General features: G+C 42.9%; 1 protein-coding gene across 8 annotated transcripts in view; it reads left to right on the top strand.

Moving 5' to 3' along the window:
* Positions 1 to 21059, top strand: part of REEP1 (receptor accessory protein 1) — a 137870-nt gene that overhangs the window by 67793 nt on the left and 49018 nt on the right. For all 8 annotated transcript variants that reach the window (XM_010862221.1, XM_010862218.1, XM_010862217.1 and 5 more), the window contains one exon: positions 12494 to 12570. In XM_010862221.1, coding sequence (XP_010860523.1) covers positions 12494 to 12570 — 77 coding nt within the window. The remainder of the gene's footprint in view (positions 1 to 12493; positions 12571 to 21059) is intronic.

Here is a 21059-nt window from a genome sequence, read left to right as displayed (position 1 = left end):
ATCCCTTCATTCTTTCTGGAGTTATTTCTCCAGTGATCTCCAGTAGCATATTGGGCACCTACTGACCCGGGGAGTTCCTCTTTCAGTATCCTATCATTTTGCCTTTTCATACTGTTCATGGGGTTCTCAAGGCAAGAATACTGAAGTGGTTTGCCATTCCCTTCTCCATTCCCTTCTCTAAGAAACTATATACACCCTTATTCAAAAATAATGCTGTTGGAAAAATGGTGCCAGTATATCTGCTTAACCACAAATTTTCAATTTGTGAAAAAACTCAATGTCTGCAAAGTGCATTTAAAAAGTAAACAATAAAAGGAGATATGCCTGTGTATTATATATATGAAAATATATAGTGATCTATATTACAGTTATTTCTTGGGCTGCACAACATCTGCATCCACTCCTTTACCTAGGTTTTGGCTTTTTAAAAATCCTTTCAGAACAAATGGAAGATGGAACACCCTTGATGAAGTATTCTTCAGAGAAGATCAGGAGACCACTTGAGGCAAGAATAAAACTCCTCGCCAATTCTTTCCAGGTTGGGACACACAGTTTTGAGAGGCACAGTCCCACTGTATCCCCCTTTGCCTCGCAAAGCAACAAAGCTATTTTTTTCTGCTTCACCCCAAAACAAAACAAATTCTTCCAATAAGAATTCTATACCATCTTCTTGCCAAATCCAAATTTCTTCATTTGAGTCCAGCTCCAGATCCATATCTCTGGCAAAGTCCTCTCTTCTTCTGGCCCTGACAGGATTTAACCTTAATAGTAAACACTCTAAAAATTAAACTGTCAAGTGAACCATCACTGGCAGAGCCCATGTACTATGTTAAGGGGAGAAGGAGAATAAATAAAAATAAAATTAGTTAAAATATTTAAATCTATACATGACACAGAAAGAAAGAAAACATGAATAGAAGCTAGACCCCTTATTTAAGTCAGTGGTCATGAGTTCATGCTTGGTATGTATGTCTTTGTTCATATGCCAGCAAATTTGGAAAACTCAGCAGTGGTCATAGGACTGGAAAAATTTAAGTCTTCATTCCAATCCCAAAGAAAGGAAGTGCCAAAGAATGCTCAAAGTACCACACAATTGCACTCATCTCACATGCTAGTAAAGTAATGCTCAGAATTCTCCAAGCCAAGCTTCAACAGTATGTGAACCATGAGCTTCCAGATGTTCAAGCTGGATTTAGAAAAGGCAGAGAAACCAGAGATCAAATTGCCAACATCCGCTGGATCATCGAAAAAGCAAGAGAGTTCCAGAAAAACATCTGCTTCCGCTTTATTGACTATGCCAAAGCCTTTGACTGTGTGGATCACAACAAACTCTGGAAAATTCTGAAAGAGATGGGAATACCAGACCACCTGACTTGCCTCTTGAGAAACCTGTATGCAGGTCAGGAAGCAACAGTTAGAACTGGACATGGAACAACAGACTGATTCCAAGTTGGGAAAGGAGTACATCAAGGCTGTTTATTGTCACCCTGCTCATTTAACTTATACACAGAGTACATCATGAGAAATACTGGGCTGGATGAAGCACAAGCTGGAATCAAGATTGCCAGGAGAAATATCAATAACCTCAAATATGTAGGTGACACTACCCTTAATGGCAGAAAGCAGAGAACTAAAGAGCCTCTTGAAGAAAGTGAAAGAGGAGAGTGAAAAAGTTGGCTTAAAACTCAGCTTTCAAAAAACCAAGATCATAGCATCCAGTCCCATCACTTCATGGCAAAAAGATAGGGAAATGGTGAAACAGTGACAGACTTTATTTAGGGGGGCTCCAAAATCACTGCAGATGGTGACTGCAGCCATTAAATTAAAAGATGCTTACTCCTTGGAAGAAAAGTTATGACCAACATAGACAGCATATTAAAAAGCAAAGACATTACTTTCCCAACAAAGGTTCATCTAGTCAAAGCTATGGTTTTTCCAGTAGTCATGTATGGATGTGAGAGTTGGACTATAAAGAAAGCTGAGCGCAGAAGAATTGATGCCTTTGAACTGTGGTGTTGGAGAAGACTCCTGAGAGTCCTTTGGACTGCAAGGAGATTCAACCAGTCCATCCTAAAGGAAATCAGTCGTGAATGTTCATTGGAAGGACTGATGCTGAAGCTAAAACTCCAATACTTTGGCCACCTGATGCGAAGAACTGACTCATCTGAAAAGACCCTGATCCTGGGAAAGATTGCAGGTGGGAGGAAAAGGGGACGACAGAGGATGAGATGGTTGGATGGCATCACCAACTCAGTGGACATGAGTTTGAGTAAACTCTGGGAGTTGGTAATGGACAGGGAGGCCTGGCGTGCTGCAGTCCCTGGGGTCGCAAAGAGTCGGACATGACTGAGCAACTGAACTGACTGAATTTAAAAAGGTGTGAAATCATGATTCTTATACAAATATAAAATTAACAAATGTTGAAAATTTTACTTAACTCACTGAGTAATGTGGGGACCAATAAGGTGTTAAAAAAGAAATCAGTCCAAAGGAGACTCCAAAGAACAGATATATATGTAAGCAATGAGGTATGATGAAATGTTTGTTAATAGATATTAAACTGATTTCTTGGGAAATGTGATCATTGGACCCAGTTGTATCTCCATTGGACAAAATTATTGTTCACCTCTATAGACTAAATTATCTGCATTGCAATCAGTTTTCAACAACTCACAAAGTTGTAAAATAACTCAAAGATATTGTAAAACAAGACACCTGCTGCTAAGTCACTTCAGTCGTGTCCGACTCTGTGCGACCCCATAGACGGCAGCCCACCAGGTTCTGCCATCCCTGGGATTCTCCAGGCAAGAGCACTGGAGTGGGTTGCCATTTCCTTCTCCAATGCATGAAAGTGAAAAGTGAAAGGGAAGTCGCTCAGTCATGTCTGACTCTTCGCGACCCCATGGACTGCAGCCTACCAGGCTCCTCTGTCCATGGGATTTTCCAGGCAAGAGTACTGGAGTGGGTTGCCATTGCCTTCTCCAAAGACACCTGCAGAGTTAAAATAAATCAGGAGGCTGGCTGCTCTGGCTAGCACCTAGCAGTCCACAGGACACCCATTCTGAAGTCTTTCACAGCTTTTCCTATTACTTCCCTTTTCCACCATCTAGTCCATGCTCCCTGTGCCTTCAACTTTAGTGAGTGTGGTTTCTTCTCCAAGTGTTAGTGTTAGTGGCTCAGTTGTGTTGGACTCTTTGCAACCACATGGACAGTAGCCTGCCAGGCTTCTCTGTCCATGGGATTTCTCAGGCAAGAATCCTGGAGTGGGTTGCCATTTCTTTCGCCAGGGCATCTTCCCAACCCAGGGATTGAACTCAGGTCTCCTGCATTGCAGACAGATTCTTTACCATCTGAGCCACCAGGGAAGCCCTTTTTTCTTCTCCAAGGTTGTGACCTAAATCTTCATTCCTGGGGAATCTGAGGCCTTGGTGGTCTTGCTCTGGAGGGTTGTAGTAATGATCCGTTGACTTTTCCCTCTGAACAAAGCAATGCTTGCAGATCCACTAGAGCAGAGGTTCCCAACCCCCAGGCCACAAGCCTGTATTCATGACCTGTTAGGAACCAGGCCACACAGCAGGAAGTGGGCAGTAGGCAAGCAAGTGAAGCTTCATTTGTATTTATGGCTGCTCCCCATCTCGCACATTATCGCCTGAGCTCCACCTCCTATCAGATCAACAGTGGCTTTAGATTATCATAAAAGCACAAACCCTACTGCACTTGAACCATCCTGAAACCACCCGCCAACCCCCATCCATGGAAAAATTGTCTTCCATGAAATTGAAATTGGTCCCTGGTGCCAAAAAGGTTGGGGATGGCTGCCCTAAAGGATTCTTAACCTCCATCCAACCTCCTTCCCACCACATGTGTAATAGCAACTCTAGTTCCCCTTCATAAGCAGTATCAGTTACCCTACAAAAGCCCAGTTCAGTTCAGTTCAGTCACTCAGTCGTGTCTGACTCTTTGCGACCCCATGGACTGCAGCATGCCAGGCCTCCCTGTCCAACACCAACTCCCGGCGTGTACTCAAACTCATGTCCATTGAGTCAGTGATGCCATCCAACCATCTCATCCTCAGTCATCCCCTTCTCCTCTCACCTTCAATCTTGAAAAGACCAGCATCAGAGTCTTTTCAAATGAGTCAGCTCTTTGCATCAGGTGGCCAAAGTACTGGAGTTTCAGCTTCAGCATCAGTCCTTCCAATGAATATTCAGGACTGATTTCCTTTAGGATGGACTGGTTGGATCTTCTTGCAGTCCATAAGCCCTTTATTATCTGTTTCCTAATGACATGGTGGCCTTGAAATGGCCAGGTGACCTTCTAGTCTCTGCTTCCACTTCATCAGAACCATTTTATATCCCTGGTGAAAGCATCCATCCTTCAAGCACTAAAATTATTAAAGACCAGAGCTCAGAAGTTTGAGAATGAGAACTGAAGTGTTGTGAGTGGGTTAGACCAGTGATTCTCAAACTTTAACATGCATATGAATAAGCAGAGAGTTTTATTAAAATGTAGAACTGATCCATTAGCTCTGGAGTGGGATCTGAGATGCTACACTTCTAACAAGCTGATTCTACATTTCTAACAAACTCCTTGGGGATTCCAATGTTGCAGTCTCATGAACCACACTTTGAATTGCAGGGAGCTAGCATTAGGCCTAATCCTAAGAAACACCACCCTCATTTCCTTGGTTCCTGAACCTTTAGATTCTGGCTAAGATGCAGTACCATGTGTTGGTCAGTAGTTCAGAGAGGAAACTGCATTGTCTAGGAGAGCATAGCAACTTCCCAGAATGCTAATTCCCATCTGGTTCTTTTCTGGCACTCTCCTAAGCTCTTGCAGCATTGTATAAGGCCAGCTGCTTCTGGGCATTGGGATACATGATTAGATCAGAGATTCGCTGAGACATCAGCCTATTGTTGCATTTCTTTGGCTGTAAAAGAGATCCTTTGGTCAGAGGCAGTGTTGGGTGTGTGTGTGCACACAGTCGTGTTTGACTCTTTATGACACCATGGATTGCAGCCTGCCAAGCTCCTCTCATGGGATTGTTGGGTGGAATATATCAAAATGAGAAGGATACTCAATGGGGTCCACAGTTTGTTGTGTGGATGCCAGAAACATGGCAGTGGGGAAAGCAAGCCCACATGCCCAATGAATGAATATTCCAGAAAGACTCTGTGCTCCCCTTTCTATGAAGGAAGGGGCTTGGTATGATGGCCTGCTCCCAGGAGGCTGGCTGGTGCCTTGAATTATGGTACCATCCTAGAGATGCTTAGTCACTGCTGTTGGCAACTTGGTGTCTGAGCAGTGGTCATGGCCAGGTCATCCTTGGTGAGAGAAATGCACATTTCTGAGCCAGTGTGTTTCCTCTGTCCACATGGCCACTGCTACATGAGCCCACTGATCAAGCAATATCATGCCTGAAGTAAAAGGCTCACAGACATCTACAGAGTTGGTCATCTCATCCACCTGATTACCAAGAGCCTCCTCTGCCATTGGGACCTTCTGGTGAGCATTAGCATGAGCCACAAATATCTGCATTCTATGGACCCATCCCGGAGAAGGCGATGGCACCCCACTCCAGTACTCTTTCCTGGAAAATTCCATGGACGGAGGAGCCTGGTAGGCTGCAGTCCATGGGGTTGCGAAGAGTCAGACACGACTGAGCGACTTCACTTTCACTTTTCACTTTCCTGCATTGGAGAAGGAAATGGCAACCCACTCCAGTGTTCTTGCCTGGAGAATCCCAGGGACAGGGGAGCCTGGTGGGCTGCCGTCTATGGGGTTGCACAGAGTTGGACACGACTGAAGCGACTTAGCAGCAGCAGCAGCATGGACCCATCCACGTAATTTCAAAACCACCTCAACACCAAATTCTCAGTCTTGTCCCTTCCAAGTACCTCATCATCTATCCAAATTCTTATGTGGTGTTTTAAAATGTATCCCAGATTCATTTTAATCAGCTATGGTAAGGCATGCAGACACAGAAATGACTCATAGAGGAAGAAGTTTTTACTCACAGTTCCTTGGAAGTAGGAGGTTCAGCACATCATGCAGGGCCACTGAAGAAGCACCAGGGTCAGTTAGGAGTTAGAGGGAGAGCAAGGGGAAAACATGGGCATTGACCTTTATTACAGTTTCTGTGGGGAATTCAAGGCAAAGCAGAGTGAGCAACCTTACGACTGGCTAGTTTGAATAATTTCAGCAGACTCTGGGGTATGGGATCTGCCTCCAGTTATCTGGCAGCTGGCCCCAGATGACTAGGGCTGGGAAATATTAGCTCAACCTGTGAGAGCTCCATAAAGGAGGTGGTTTGTAGTATGGACCCCAGATTGCTCAGTTTGCCTATGTGCTCTGGGATAAGAAATATGCTATCTCTATGAATTAGCTAGTCATAGGAGAGGCAGTCTCTCCAGTCAGCAAGACCCCAACATCAAGAACACAGAAAATGGGACTTCCCTGGTGGTCCAGTGGATAAGACTTCTTCCAATGCAAGTTCATTGCATGAAAGGGAATGCAAGTTCAGTTCCTGGTTGGAGAGCTAAGATCCCACATGCCTTGTGGCCAAAAAACCTTGCAGTCATAAAACAGAAACAATATTGTAACAAATTCAGTAAAGACTTTAAAAATGATCCGCATCAAGAAAAATCTAAAAAAAAGAATACAGAAAATATGAAAATGTGGTTAATATACATGCTGCTGCTGCTAAGTCGCTTCAGTCATGTCCGACTCTGTACAACCCCATAGACGGCAGCCCACCAGGCTCCCCTATCCCTGGGATTCTCCAGGCAAGAACACTAGAGTGGGTTGCCATTTCCTTCTCCAATGCATGAAAGTGAAAAGTGAAAGTGAAGTCGCTCAGTTGTGTCCGACTCTTATAAATGCTTTACCTCAGGACAATTCTCCTTCTGGACTGAGAGCACTGCTCAAAGTTCTGCCTACAGGGAATTTCCCTCCCTACTCTCTCCCAGCCACCTCTGACTATACAGTTGTCCCCTGTGAACTTGTAGCAGCAGATGATGCCAACTCATCTGTCAACCAGGCTCATATATTTCCTTCCTCAGTCATTTGTCAGAGAGGGTTCCCTGTGAGACTGAAGCAGAGCTCAGATGCAGAAGGGAGTGTGAGAGGCTTAAGAAATATTAGTGTGACTGATGTGGGGGAGGGTCCAAAGGTGAGGTGAGGCTAAGAGTTGACTGAGCCTGCTGCCTCCAGAGTTCATGGAGGAGGCCTTTCACAGGCTCCTAAGAGCCCTGGGGGCAGGATCTGATGGGTCCTGGGGTCTCAGCCCATTCTGTGACTCATGGAAGGTCACAAAGATCTACTTCCCACCCTTTTGTGATCTAGGGTCATCTCTTCTCTCCTGTCTCCTCATTCCTGTGCTTGACCAGTCCAGAGGGAGTTCCCAGTTGTGCTGTCAACTGTCCACTTGAGTTGCCCCTGATGATAATGTCACAAGTCAACAATATCTTCCTGTCTCTATTCTGGGTGCCAGCCTATCCACACTCCCACTCACCTTGCAGGGAGTTTGGGGTAGAATCCCTCTATCATGGCAAGTTCTATTTCAAATCTTGGAAAAACAGCTTCCATTTGGTTTCTCTGAGGAATGGTCGGGAGACCATTTCCAGATATTTATTTATGGTTTCCATGTCTGAGTCACCAGTATTTCATTTACCTTGTTAGGCTCAGTGAGTCATTCTCAGATCCGTCTTTCTGCATGAAAGTATTTTAAGGTGAAGGAGTACATAATGGAAAATTCTTCAGGCTATCCCTTACAGCCTCCTCTCTGCCATGGCTTCCTCATCTTTGTCTTCAGTCTTCAGCCCCAATCTCCTTCCTGAGATTTACTTTTGCCTCTCTAGAGGCCCACTGGGCATTTTTCTTAGATGTCCTCCAAAACCCTCAGATTGTCCTCAGCCTCATGGAGCTCAGCTTCTTCTCCCTAATTTGGCTTTTTAATTTTTTTAAATTTCTTGTTAATGTGAGTGGTTCCATAACTATCAGTCACTCATGCCCTGACTTCAGCAGGTTCCTTCCCTCCTGTGTATACCTAGCCATCCTTCTCTTGGGGAGCATTTCTTGCCTTGTAAGCTATCTAATCCCATCTTCCCCAAAACCCACTTAGGCCAGTATTCTCTGAAGTGCAGCATCTTAACTACTGGACGTCCAGGGAACATGGTTTGAACACTGAAAAGAAAAAACTTCAAGAGAGGGAATTCAGGCTCCTTGCAGTGTATATGGATACCAGTGTTGGGAATTCTTAGATCCTGGGCCCCAGTATACCAGAGAGTTTACAGCTAGATAAGATTGTTTGCTTCCTGCTAAGGAGCCTGTTCTGCTGCAGATAACCTTGGTAGTATATAGTGTCATAAATAAGTTTCTTTTGATGGACTAAGCCAGCCTTGTTCCCAAGGGTTTATTCTGTTTTTCTAAATAGAGAAGGCCTCTAATTGATCTACTTGGCCACATGTTTCAGAGTCATAAAGGCAGTGAGATTCACCAGAACTGCCTCCGGTTTTTTGAAAGATACTTTTGCTGGGTATAGAATTATAGGTTGGCAGTATTTTGTGTGTGTGTGTGTGTCACTTTAAAGATGTTATTAATTTTCTTCTGGTATTTGTTGTTTCTGATAAAAAGTCAACTGTAATTCTTGCTGTCATTCCCCTGTATGTAATGTCTTTTTTTCCCCCTCACTTAAGATTTTCTCTTTGTTTTTTAGCAGTTTTACTATAATGTGGCTAGATGTGGTTTTCTTCATATTTATCTTGCTTCAATTCACTGGGTTTTGTGGGTTTGATATGTTGGTCAAATTTTGGAAAACTTTAGGCAGTATTTCTTCAAATAATTTTTCTATCCAATTCTCTTTTTTCTCTTTTCTCAAATTCCTATCCCATGTGTATTTGACTGCTTGATGCGTGTTCCTCAGGTATTGAGACTCTTCATCCCCCAGCCCACCCCCTAATCTAGGCTTCAGCCTGGTTGATTCTGTTGTCTTGCCTTCAAGTTCACAGATCTCTTGTTGTGACCAAACTGCTATAAATTCCATTCAATAATTAAAAACATTTTTTTCAGATGTTTTGTTTTTCAGTTCTAGGATGTCATTTAGTTCTTTTTAAAGATTTTCCTTCTTTCTCTTGAAATCTCCCATCTCTTCACTTATTATATCTACCTTTTCCTATAGATTTTTTTAAAACATATTTATACTTAAAAAAAAAAAAATACTGAACCCATCCTTTCCCTCCTAGGATAAGTGTCTTGTTAAGTGGTGATTAAAAAAAAAAAATCTATAACAAAATATCTGTTAGTAAGTTGCTGTATATCTTCTTTGGTGAGATATATGTTCAGATATTGGATTGTTATTTTTGTTGTTGTTGAGTTTTAAGTATTCTTTGAATATTTTGGATACAAGTCCCTTTTCAGATATATGTATTGCAAATATTTTCTCCCAGCCTGTGGCTTGTCTTTTCATTCTCTTAACAATATCTATTGCAGAGCAGAAATTTTTCATTTTAATGAAGTCTGGCTTATCATTTTTTTCTTCTGTGGGTCATGGTGGTGTGTTAAAAGACGAATTACTAAATTCCAGATCCACTAGGTTTTCTCTTGTGTTATCTTCTAGAAATTTTATAGTTTTAGTTAATTTTTTTGCAAGATGTAAGACCAGTGCCTACATCTATTTGGTTTTTGAATGTAAATATCCAATTGTTCCCAGCACCACTTATTGAAAAAACTATCTTTTCTCCATCAAATTGCCTTTGCTCCTTTGTCAAGGATCAGTTTGTGCAGTCTGTTTGGAGGCTGTCTATTCCATTTGTCTAGTCTATTTGATATATTTATCTGTTATTTCACTAATACCACACTCTCCTGGTTATTGTAGCTTTATAGTAAGTCTTAAAATTAGACAGTGTCAGTTCTCTGACTTTGTTTCTCTTCTTCAGTATCATATTGGCTATTCAGGTCTTATCATAAATTGGTGTTGGGTTTATTGATTACTGATTCATTTTCTAAAAGATATGGGCCCTTGATACACTTTAAATTGGGTTATTTGTCTTTTTATTGGGGCTTCCCTGGTAGCTCAGTTGGTAAAGAATCTGCCTGCAGTGCGGGAGACCTGGGTTTGATCTTTTTATTGTTGTGCTATATAAATTCTTTATTATTTCAATACAAATACTTTGTCAGATACTGATTTGCAAATATTTTCCCTATTTTGTGGGTTGTATTTTCACTTTCTTGATGTTATCTTTTGAAGTACAAAAATTTAAAATTTTTATAAGGTCTAATATATCTATTTTCTTTTTTTGCTTGTGTTTTTAGTGTCACATCTAAGAAAACATTTTTTAACCCAAGGCTGCAAAAATTTACTCCTGTGTTTTCTTGTAAGGTTATTACATTTAGGTCTCTGATCCATTTTGAGTTCACTTTTTTGTATATGGTGTGAGGTAGAAGTCCATCTTCATTCTTTTACATGTGAATATTTAGTTGTCTCAATATACATTTATACTTTTTAAAGTCTTTGCTAATTGTAACATCTAAGTCAAATATGGATCTGTTTCTATTGACTAGTTTTTCTCTTAACCATGGAGCATATTTTCCTATTTCTTCATACACACACACACACACACACACACACACATCTTTTTTGTTTGTTGGAGTTTTTATGTATACTTCATCATAGGAACTCCAGATCTGTGTTGTCTTCTTGCGAAGAAGGTTAATTTTTATTCTAGCAGGCAGTTAACTTCTAACAGATCATCTTGACCTTGTGGTAGTTAAGTTTTACATTTTGGGGGGGCAGGTGTATTTCAGTTTTACTCTTAGTCCTAGAGCTAATCTCTTAAGTCCTAGGTTGTAATTTTTATTCCTGAAGTATGACCTTTTAGATGTTCCCCTGGAAATTCCCAAATGTTTACCAACCTTCTCTAATTAGGCAAAACTTGAACTCCAAACTCTATTTCTCCTGTAGTGGGCAGAAACTGAATCTCTGCTCGACTCTCCACTTCCTAGCTGTATTTTACTCAGCCACCTTGAAATATTACCAAGGTGGCTGATTCTGTACAATTCAGAAGCCAGCTAAGAAATTGAAAGGAATTTATATGTGAGTTTGGTTTATGACTTGTGCTTCCCTCTTACTGAGGATTTTTCCTTTTCAATTTCCAGCATCTTTGACTATCTCATACTCTATTTTCCACTTCCTCAGGCAAATTCGGCTATGGGTTTCTTCTGGAGTTCTGTCTGCCCCATGATTTGCTGACCAGGTGGTTTCTTTAGCTGCATCCACGTGGATTTACTCTGGTGTGGTCCCCACATTTCAAAAGTTGGATCCTTTCCAGTTTCTGCCAGCTTTTGATAGCTTTTCTAGCCTTCAGACAGTTACTGTAAAATATTTTGTTTAGAAAATTCCCTGGTAGCCGAGTGGTTAGGATTCTGTGCTTTTGATGCTGAAGGTGTGGGTTCAATCTCTGGTCAGGGAACTAAGATTTCCCATATGCCACATGGTGTGGCCAAAGATACATAGAATAAAATAAAATATTTTGTTCTGAGTTTATTATCATTATTGGCAAGAGGATTAGTCCAATACAAACTACCCCACCATTTCTAAAAACAGGAGGAGCAGACTAAGCAGGACTTTGGACTTTATTCTGCAGGCTAGAAGATTTTAAATGAAAGGTTAGTAGGATGAGTTCATGCTTTGTGGGAGATTAGTGTGGGGATAGTTTGCAAGATGGATTGGTAAGAGGAAAGTCAAGGGGCAGGAAAGCAGTTAAGAGACTCTTACAGTAGTTAAAGAGAGCAGGGGCAGGCGGGGAGGGGGAAACCAAAGCTTCAACTAGGGAAGAGAAACAGTAGAAACGGAAAAGGATGGTGACATGGGGGAGACAAAAGAAAAGATCCAGTTTCTGTGAGGGCTTTCCCACATGAAAGAGGTTTTTGTTTGCTTGTTTTGCTGTACCTCAGCATGTGGAATCTTAGTTCCTGACCAGGGATCAAACCCGTGCCCCATGCAGTAGAAGCTCTGAGTCCTAACCACTGGACCACCAGGGAAGTCCTCAGAAGTGTTTTTAAGTGATCAGTGAGGATTACCATTATTCTATCTCAGAGAATATGGCCAGGTTAAAGTTCATCCCAGAGTGTGTCTCTGTGGAAGTTTGGAAACTTTATTCACCTGGTATTAGTCCTGGCAAAATGACCTGACTGAATCCTGAGTCACTGCTAGTCTTCAGGTCTCAGTGGCTCACCTGAGGGCCAGTGAAGGCCACCTAAAGTCTACTTTGAGCTTGAGCCTGGGTCAGTTGTGGAAATAGCCTATTTGCTTGCAGCCCCAGGGTCTGGAGTGGAACGGGACCAACCTGGGGAAGAATAGGAGAAGGGGTGACCAGTGGTAGGCCAGGCTGCCTGGACCCATCTCAACATCTGCTGTTGGAGCCTGTTCTCTTGAAGCTGGCAACCATTCATCCTTGACCTTTTCTGCTAGCTTTATTGCTTTCTCTTTCAACAGGTCAAATGGATGATGTACTGGATTATATTTGCACTATTCACCACAGCAGAGACATTCACCGACATCTTCCTTTGTTGGTAAGTACTCCAGGAATTGGGACTTGTCCAGGTAAGTTGCCTAGTCTCAAGGGAGAGATGGAAAAGGTCTGACCACAGTCTTAAACCTTATCAGCAGAGAAGCAGGTGCAAGGATATTCACTGGAACATTTCAAATCAACTTCTTCTAAAGTTGTTCTTCAAGTAAATATTTATTGAATGCCCTTATCAGAGCAGGTATTGTTCTTATAATGATGAGCAAGATAAACAAAATTCTTCAATTAATGGAGTTGGTAAAGAAGCATTCATATGTTAAAAAAATTAAAAGGAAAATAAGAAACAATACACAAAACTGTGCAATAAAACTAAATTTCCCCCAACACCATTCACTCTCACCATTACTGCTTTTCACAGTTGTATACAATTTTTTAAAATGTGTGCAAGTGTATATGTACACACACCTTTTTTGTTGTTCACTTGCTAAGTTGTGTCTGATTCTTTGCGACTCCACAGACTATAGCACGCTTGGTTCCTCTGTCCTCCACTATCTCTTGAAGTTTACTCAAATTCATGTTCACTGTGTTGATAATGCCATCCAACCATCTCATCCTCTGCCATCCCCTTCTACTTTTGCCTTCAATCTTTCCCAGCATCAGGGTCTTTTCCAATGAATTGGTTCTTCACATCAGGTAGCCAGAATATTGGAGCTTCAGCAAAAGTCCTTCCAATGAATATTCAGGGGTACACACATATACACATACTTTTCCTTTGTTTAAGGATGTACCAAATGCTTTGGACTTCCCTGGTAGCTCAGACAATAAAGAGTCTGCCTGCAATGCAGGAGACCTGGGTTTGATCTCTGAGTTGGGAAGATCCCCTGGAGGAGGGCATGGGAACCCACTCCAGTACTCTTGCTGGCAGAATCCCATGGACAGAGGAGCCTGATGGGCTACAGTCAGTGGGGGGCACAAAGAGTTGAACATGACTGAGTGACTAAGCACAACATACAGCACTGTATGCTTCAGCATTATGCAAACCAAGAACTTCCAGATGTCTAAACTGGGTTTAGAAAAGGAAGAGGAGCTAGAGATCAAACTGCCAACGTTCATTGGATTATAGAGAAAGCAAGGGAATTTCAGAAAAACATCTATCTCTGTTTCATTGACTATGCTAAAGCCTTTCACTCTGTGGATCATGACAAACTGTGGAAAGCTCTTAGAGAGATGGGAATACCAGACCATCTTACCTGTCTCCTGAGAAATCTATGCGGGTCAAGAAGCAACAGTTAGAACCCTGTCTGGAACAAGTGATTGGTTCAAGATTGAGAAAGGAGTACAACAGGGCTGTCTATTGTCACCGTGTTTGTTTAACCTATACACTGAGCACATCATGAGAAATGCTAGACTGGATGAGTTACGAGCTGGAATCAAGATAGGCAGGAGAAACATCAACAACCTCAGATATGCGGATGATAACACTCTAATGGCAGAAAGTGAGGAGGAACTAAAGAGCCCCTTGATGAGGGTGAAGGAGGAGAGTGAAAGAGCTGGCTTAAGACTAAATATCAAAAAAACTAAGATCATGGCGTCTGGCCCCATTACTGTATGGCAAGTAGAAGGGGGAAAGGTGGAAGTAGTGACCGATTCCCTCTCCTTGGGCTCCAAAACCACTGCAGATGGTGACTGCAGCCATGAAATCAGAAGATGATTGCTTCTTGGCAGGAAAACGATGACAAACCTAGACAGTGTGTTGAAAAGCAGAGACATTACTCTGCCAGCAAGGCTATGGTCTTCCCAGGGGTCATGTGTGGTTGTGAGAGTTGAACTGTAAAGAAGGCAGAATGCCAAAGAATTGATGCCTTCAAACTGTGGTGCTGGAGAAGACCCCTGAAAGTTCCTTGGACAGCAAGATCAAACCAGTCAATGTTAAGGGAGATTCACTGGATATTCACCCTGACTATTCACTGGACAGACTGATGCTGAAGCTGAAGCTCCAGTATTTTGGTCATCTGATATGCTGCTGCTGCTAAGTCGCTTCAGTCATGTCCGACTCTGTGCGACCCCATAGACAGCAGCTCACCAGGCTCCCCCATCCCTGGGATTCTCCAGGCGAGAACACTGGAGTGGGTTGTCATTTCCTTCTCCAGTGCATGAAAGTGAAAAGTGAAAGTGAAGTCGCTCAGTCGTGTCCAACTCAGCGACCCCATGGACTGCAGCCCACCAGGCTCCTCTGTCCATGGGATTTTCCAGGCAAGAGTACTGGAGTGGGGTGCCATTGCCTTCTCCACATCTGATATGAACAGATGCTTATTTGAAAAAGACCCTGATGCTGGGAAAGATTGAGAGCAGAGGGAGAAGAGGGCATCAGAGGATGAGATGGCTGGACGACATCATTGATGCAATTTACATAAACTTGAGCAAACTTTGGGAGATGGTGAGGGACAGGGAGACCTGGCGTGCTGCAGTTCATGGGGTCTCGAAGAGCTGGACATGATTGGGTGACTGAACAACAGCTATAGTATACCTAATAGTTCTTACTTTGTTTTTTAAATTTATTTTTTTAAATACTTTCATGAAAGCATAAACAGATCTACCTACTTTTTTTAAAGGCCACATAGAATTTCATGGTATAGATGAACTGTAATTTATTTAATCTATTCCCTTTTGATGGACAGCTCTTTTTCTCTTATGACCAGTACAGTTATAGTGGTGAACCAAGTGAAAATCATAAGCTACATGTTTGTACTGATATATTGTGTCTTAGCTAAATGAGGTTGTGAATAATATATAGCGTCCTGTTTATATCTGAAGTGTCTGAGTTTGTGCACATGTGAATATATACTAAAAATAGTGTGGAAAATACTCATCACTTAACTAGGGTTATTTCTGCAATTTGGGATCATGAGGTCAGTTTCACATTTGCTGTGTTTTATGAATGTTTTACCATGATCAAATATCATCAGAAAAAAATAATAAGGATATTTCCATTTTGGAGAAAAAGTTCTCATCCTAAAAAGGATTCATCTGGACTTATCCTCTGGGGTGTCCTGGGTCAAAGACGTCCACTTCTGTGAACACTACTTCACTGAATCCTGTCTTGGCTCAGTGTGTATGTCGTTTTTCCCCTGAAAGAGCCTGGCTTTCATCTCCACTGGGAGAGATAGATGTCTCAGCTATTATGACCTCAAGCTGGAAGGAAGGAATCTGGATTACCTAATTTAATATGCTTGTGCCATCCTGTCCTGTTCTGTGCCCAGGTAAACAACAGACCAGAGATGGGCTGAGTCTCTAAGAATGGAGACAGAACTCTGCTGAGCCATTTTTTTTTCCTTCCCCAGGCCCCACGGGCTGCCACTAAGAGGCAAACCCCATTTTGATTAGAGCTTCAGTGGGGAGGCTCCTGTCTGTCCCGTGGAGATGAGGAGAATAGGCTGGACCTAGTGAGGACTGTGTAATCCATTAAGGATCATAGCCACCATATGACCCAGCAGTCCCATTACTGGGCATATACTCTGAGAAAACCACAATTCAAAAAGACACATGTTACCCCAGTGTTCATGGCAGCACTATTTACAGTAGCCAGGATATGGAAACAACCGAGATGTCCATCGACAGATGAATGGATAAAGAAGTTGTGGTATATATATACAATGGAATACTACTCAGCCATAAAAAGAAATGAATTTGAGTCCCTTCTAGTGAGATGGATAAACCTAGAGCCTTTTATACAGAGTGAAGTAAGTCAGAAAGAGAAAAACAAATATAGTATATTAAAGCGTATATACTGAATCTAGAAAGATGGTACTGATGAACCTAATTGCAGGGAAGGTATGGAGACACAGATGTGGAGACACAGATGTGGACACAGTGGGGGAACGAGAGGGTGGATGAACTCAGAGAGTAGCACTGGCATATGTACACTATCATATGTAAAGTAGATAGCTAGTGGGAAGGTGCTGCTGCTGCTGCTGCTGCTGCTGCTAAGTCGCTTCAGTCGTGTCCGATCCAGTGCATGAAAGTGAAAAGTGAAAGTGAAGTCGCTCAGTCGTGTCCGACTCATCGCAACCCCATGGACTGCAGCCTACCAGGCTCCTCCGTCCATGGGATTTTCCAGGCAAGAGTACTGGAGTGGGGTGCCATCGCCTCCTCCAAGTGGGAAGGTGCTAATACGTTAATAACACAGGGAGCCCAGCCTGGTACTCTGTGATGAACTAAAGGGGTGGAATGAGGGCAGGAAGGGAGGCCCAAGAGAAGGGATATAAATATATAGTTACGACTGATTTGCAATGTTGTAGAGCAGAAACTAACGCAACATTGTAAAGCAATTGTCCTCCAATTAAAAAAAAAGAGAGCATGGCCAGCACTTCTTGTGGTCTAGTTTTCTGTCGTAATGCCCTCCTTTTGGCTGGCACTGGTGGCCTCCTGCTCTCCTCTCATCCTTTATTATGAACACTGTGGGGAAGAACATTAGTCTCATGAGCTCTTTCCTGGGGGTCCTGGCATTTCAACCACTTTGCTGGGTGGAAATCCTACCTAATGATGGATGTGCTGCTCCCTAATAGCTGGGATATGTTTAACCCATGGTCCTGGAATTTTAGTCTCATGCCTAATAAGTAGACTTCCCAGGTGGCACTAGTGGTAGAGAATCTGCCTGCCAGTGCAGGAGACATAAAGAGACAGGTTCAATCCCTGGGTCAGGAAGATGCCCTGGAGGAGGGCATGGCAACCCAAGTGTCAACAACTGCCTCTGGGGTTGATTTAATTTTGATTTGGGGGAGGTGTATTACTTTTCTATTGCTGCCATAATAGATTACTAAAACTTTAGCATCCTTAAACACTACAAATTTATTACTTCGCAGTTTCTGAGAGTTAGAAGTTCAAGTAGAGTCAACTGAGTCCTCTGATGGGAAGCTCACAAGACCAAAACCTGGGTGTGGGTCATCCCAGGCTCTTATCTGGAGGCTCTGGGGAGATTCCACTTACAGGTTCGTTCAGGTTGTTGGCAGAGTCAATTCCTTGGGGCTGTAGGACTGAGGTCCCCACTTCCTTGACATGTGACATCCTGTCATCTTCAAGCCAACAATGGCATGTCATTTCTGTCCTCTTCTGTTACCAGCCAGAGAATGGTCTCTGCCTTATTGTTTAAGGTATCATGTTATTAGATTAAGCCCACCCCAATAATTCAATATAACCTCCCCATCTTAAAAAAAAATTCATGATTATCTATTAAGAGCACTTGCAATACATGTACCAAATGCATTGACTTGAACTTTGAAATTTTCACATGTTCAGTTTTCTTTTTTTTTGGCTATGCTGACTCTTCACTGTGGCATGTGGGCTCCATAGTTGTAGTGCACAGGTTTAGTCTCCCGACCAGGGATTGAACCTGCATCCCTTGCATTGGAAGGCACATTCTTAACCACTGGACCATCAGGAAAGTCCCAGTCTCTGTAACTTAAAGTCAGAAGATTAATTACCTTAATTACATGTGTAGAATCCCTTATGCCATGTGAGGTAACATATTGGTGGGTAACATGGGGAGGAAGTTCATAGGATCAAAATGCTGCCTATCACAGGAAGGCATCTGATAGCTAGTGTATTTGGAGTGTGTGTGCAGTGTGAGCAGAACACCCCTCTCTTCCTGACCCATGTAGAGGCATCATCTGGTCCCTCCTTGGTCCCCCTGAGCTCACACTGTCCAGGCAGTTTGTGGGTGGAAAGTGAGGGTGCCTTGCCTGTCTCCTGGCACCTTGGGCTCCACTTTTGCAGGGAAGAGCAACTAAACCACTACCACCTGTGCCTGTCTCAGCTTGCAGTCTGGACATGCCCTCAGCCTGCTCTGTCTTTTCCTGGCAAGCTCCAGGTGTCACAGATCCTGGTCTCCTTCTGGGATAGTCCTCCCTCTCCATCCTCTCTTTAACCCTGGGGTTGGACCCAGAACAGGCCTATCAGACAGACAGAGCCTCTTTCCCGTCCAGGGAATGGATCCCAATTCAGCAGCTCTAAGTTCTTTTTATAATTAAAGAAGTGGAGAGGTAGTTCTACACCTTCTGGCTTCCTAGAAGCATCTTTCACTTCTGTTTACTTCCTGGACTGGAAATCACCCCTCATGTCTATACTTTTCCTCTCACTCTTCATGCATCCATCCCCACCCTGCTCTCTCCACCTCACCCTTAGCACAGTTCTCTCTTCATAGGTAACTTTTAAAAGCTTTCTATCTTGATGAAAACAGCAGCTGTGTATGGTCCCCGAAGAGATAGGATGGTGGTTTGTTTCACAATTTGTGTAGATTATTTCATTTAATTTTTAAAAACATATATAATACTACATGCACATGGCAAAATAAAATTGAAACAGTACACTAAAAAGTAAGTCCCTCCTCCCCCAGGCCCTTGGCTCTCCCCAGAGGTTAGCATGATCAAAGTCAGTTGTGTTTTCTTCCGGAAATTTTCTGTACACATTAATTGCTTGTATATTTGACAGTTTCATCACTTGCCAAACCCTCTTTGAAATCTCTTAGAAATTCCCTGGCAGTCCAGTGGTTAGGGCACAGAGCTTTCACTGTTGAGGCTTTGGTTCAATCCCTGGTTGCTGAACTGAGATTCGGCAGGCCACCCAGCATGACTGAAAAAAAAAAAAGGAAACTCTTACCCCCTTGAGTGTGACGGTATTGTGTTGAGAGCATAGAATTGCACCTGAGTGCTGTACAAATGACTTGGATATTATGGCTTCATCCAGCCTTTTCTTCTCAAATACATCCTAATTCTTAAGGTCAGGGCAATTCAAGGGCTTATCCACATAGAATGTTGTTGTCCAGTAACTAAGTTGTGTCCGACTCCCTTGACTCTGTGGTCTGCAGCAGGCCAGGTTTCCCTGTTCTTCACCATCTCCCAGAGTTTGCTCAAACTCGTGTCCATTGAGTCAGTGATGCCATTCAACCATCTCATCCTCTGTTGCCCCCTTCTCTTCCTTTCTTCAATCTTTCCCAGCATCAGGGTCTTTTCCAATGAGTCGGCTTTTTGCATCAGGTGACCAAAATACTGGAGCTTCAGCTTCAGCATCAATCCTTCCAATGAATATTCAGGGTTGATTTCCTTTAGGATTGACTGGTTTGATCTCCTTGCTGTTCAAGGGACTCTCAAAAGTCTTCTCCAGCACCACAATTCGAAAGCATCAATTCTTCTGTGCTCAACATTCTTTATGGTCCAACCCTCACATCCGTACATGACTACTGGAAAAACCATAGCTTTGACTAGATGGACCTTTGGCCAGATACATAGTAAGAACTGAGAGGTGTATGTTTGTGAGCAATGGGTGATGATTCGGAGAGAAGCAAAGCCCTTGAGCCGCACGGAGATATTGTTCCATTACTCACTGTACATTATGGGGTTACCTGTTGGTCTTGCTAAATGACAAACCACTAAGGGGGAGGATGTTTCTACCCTAGCTTTGGTTTCCCTGAACTGCTTAGCATGGGCCCCTTACCTCATAGCTTTTCAGTTGAATTTTCCCAACTGAGTGAATCACTCAGTAAGCCAGAAGTTGTCTTTGAATAGAAAGGGGGGCAGGAAAAAAGCTTGAGGAAAAAAATTGAAAGAAAAAGAAGTGATTGCTAAGAGTAGCACCTGCTCACCACAACTAGAAAAAGCTTATGTACAGCAATGAACCTGGAGAAAGAAATGGAAACCCACTCCAGTATTCTTGCCTGGAGAATCCTCATGGACAGAGGAGCCTGGTGGGCTACAGCCCATGAGGTCACAAATAGTCAGATATGACTGAACGACTAACACAGCAATGAAGACCCAGTGCAACTAAAAATAAATTTTTTTTAAAAAGTCATGTTAATGTTGATGGGGTACACAGGAAAGATCTTGAAGAACAAGGAGGCTTAGCAGCAGGCTGACCAGAGAATACAGGGGCTCCAGCAGCTCAGAAGAACTGCTCAGGATCTAATGCCCATCCTCCCCACCAACCCCCTGCCCCGCCAATCCTCATAACCTAGGGTAGGCTCTTACACTGTCCTTCACTGTGAGCGTGAGGCTGGGGAGAACCAGGCTCTTATACTCGTGCTTGCACAAAAGCGCAGCTTCTACCTATAAATCAGATACCTGCAAAATTTTCACTTCTGAGCATTTCTTAAAGGTACATTATCATCAGGACATAAAGAAGCATACTCCAGGAGATTCATGGCAGCTCTGTTGTAGTAGCTAAAGGTTGTGACCTTTGTAAATATCCATTCATGGGGGTCTGGGTAGATGCTCATGCCCCCTATATAGCCATTAAGAAGGGTAAGGCCTGGGGAATTCCCTGGTGGTCCAGTGGTTAGGACTCAGTGCTTTCACTGCCCTGGGCCCAGGTTCAATCCTTGACCAGGGAACTAAGATCCTGCAAATCACATGGAGCAGCCAAAAAGAGAGAGAGAGAGAAACCACTCTCCATGAAATGGTATGAGAAAATCTCCAGTTCAGTTCAGTTCAATCACTCAGTTGTTTCCAACTCCTTGTGACCCCATGAACCACAGCATGCCAGGCC

Source organism: Bison bison, unplaced genomic scaffold (genome assembly GCF_000754665.1).
Source record: "Bison bison bison isolate TAMUID 2011002044 unplaced genomic scaffold, Bison_UMD1.0 scf7180017864480, whole genome shotgun sequence".
Taxonomy (NCBI): Eukaryota; Metazoa; Chordata; class Mammalia; order Artiodactyla; family Bovidae; genus Bison; species Bison bison.
Note: the sequence above shows the minus strand (reverse complement) of the source record. Positions and strands in the feature narration are given on the sequence as shown.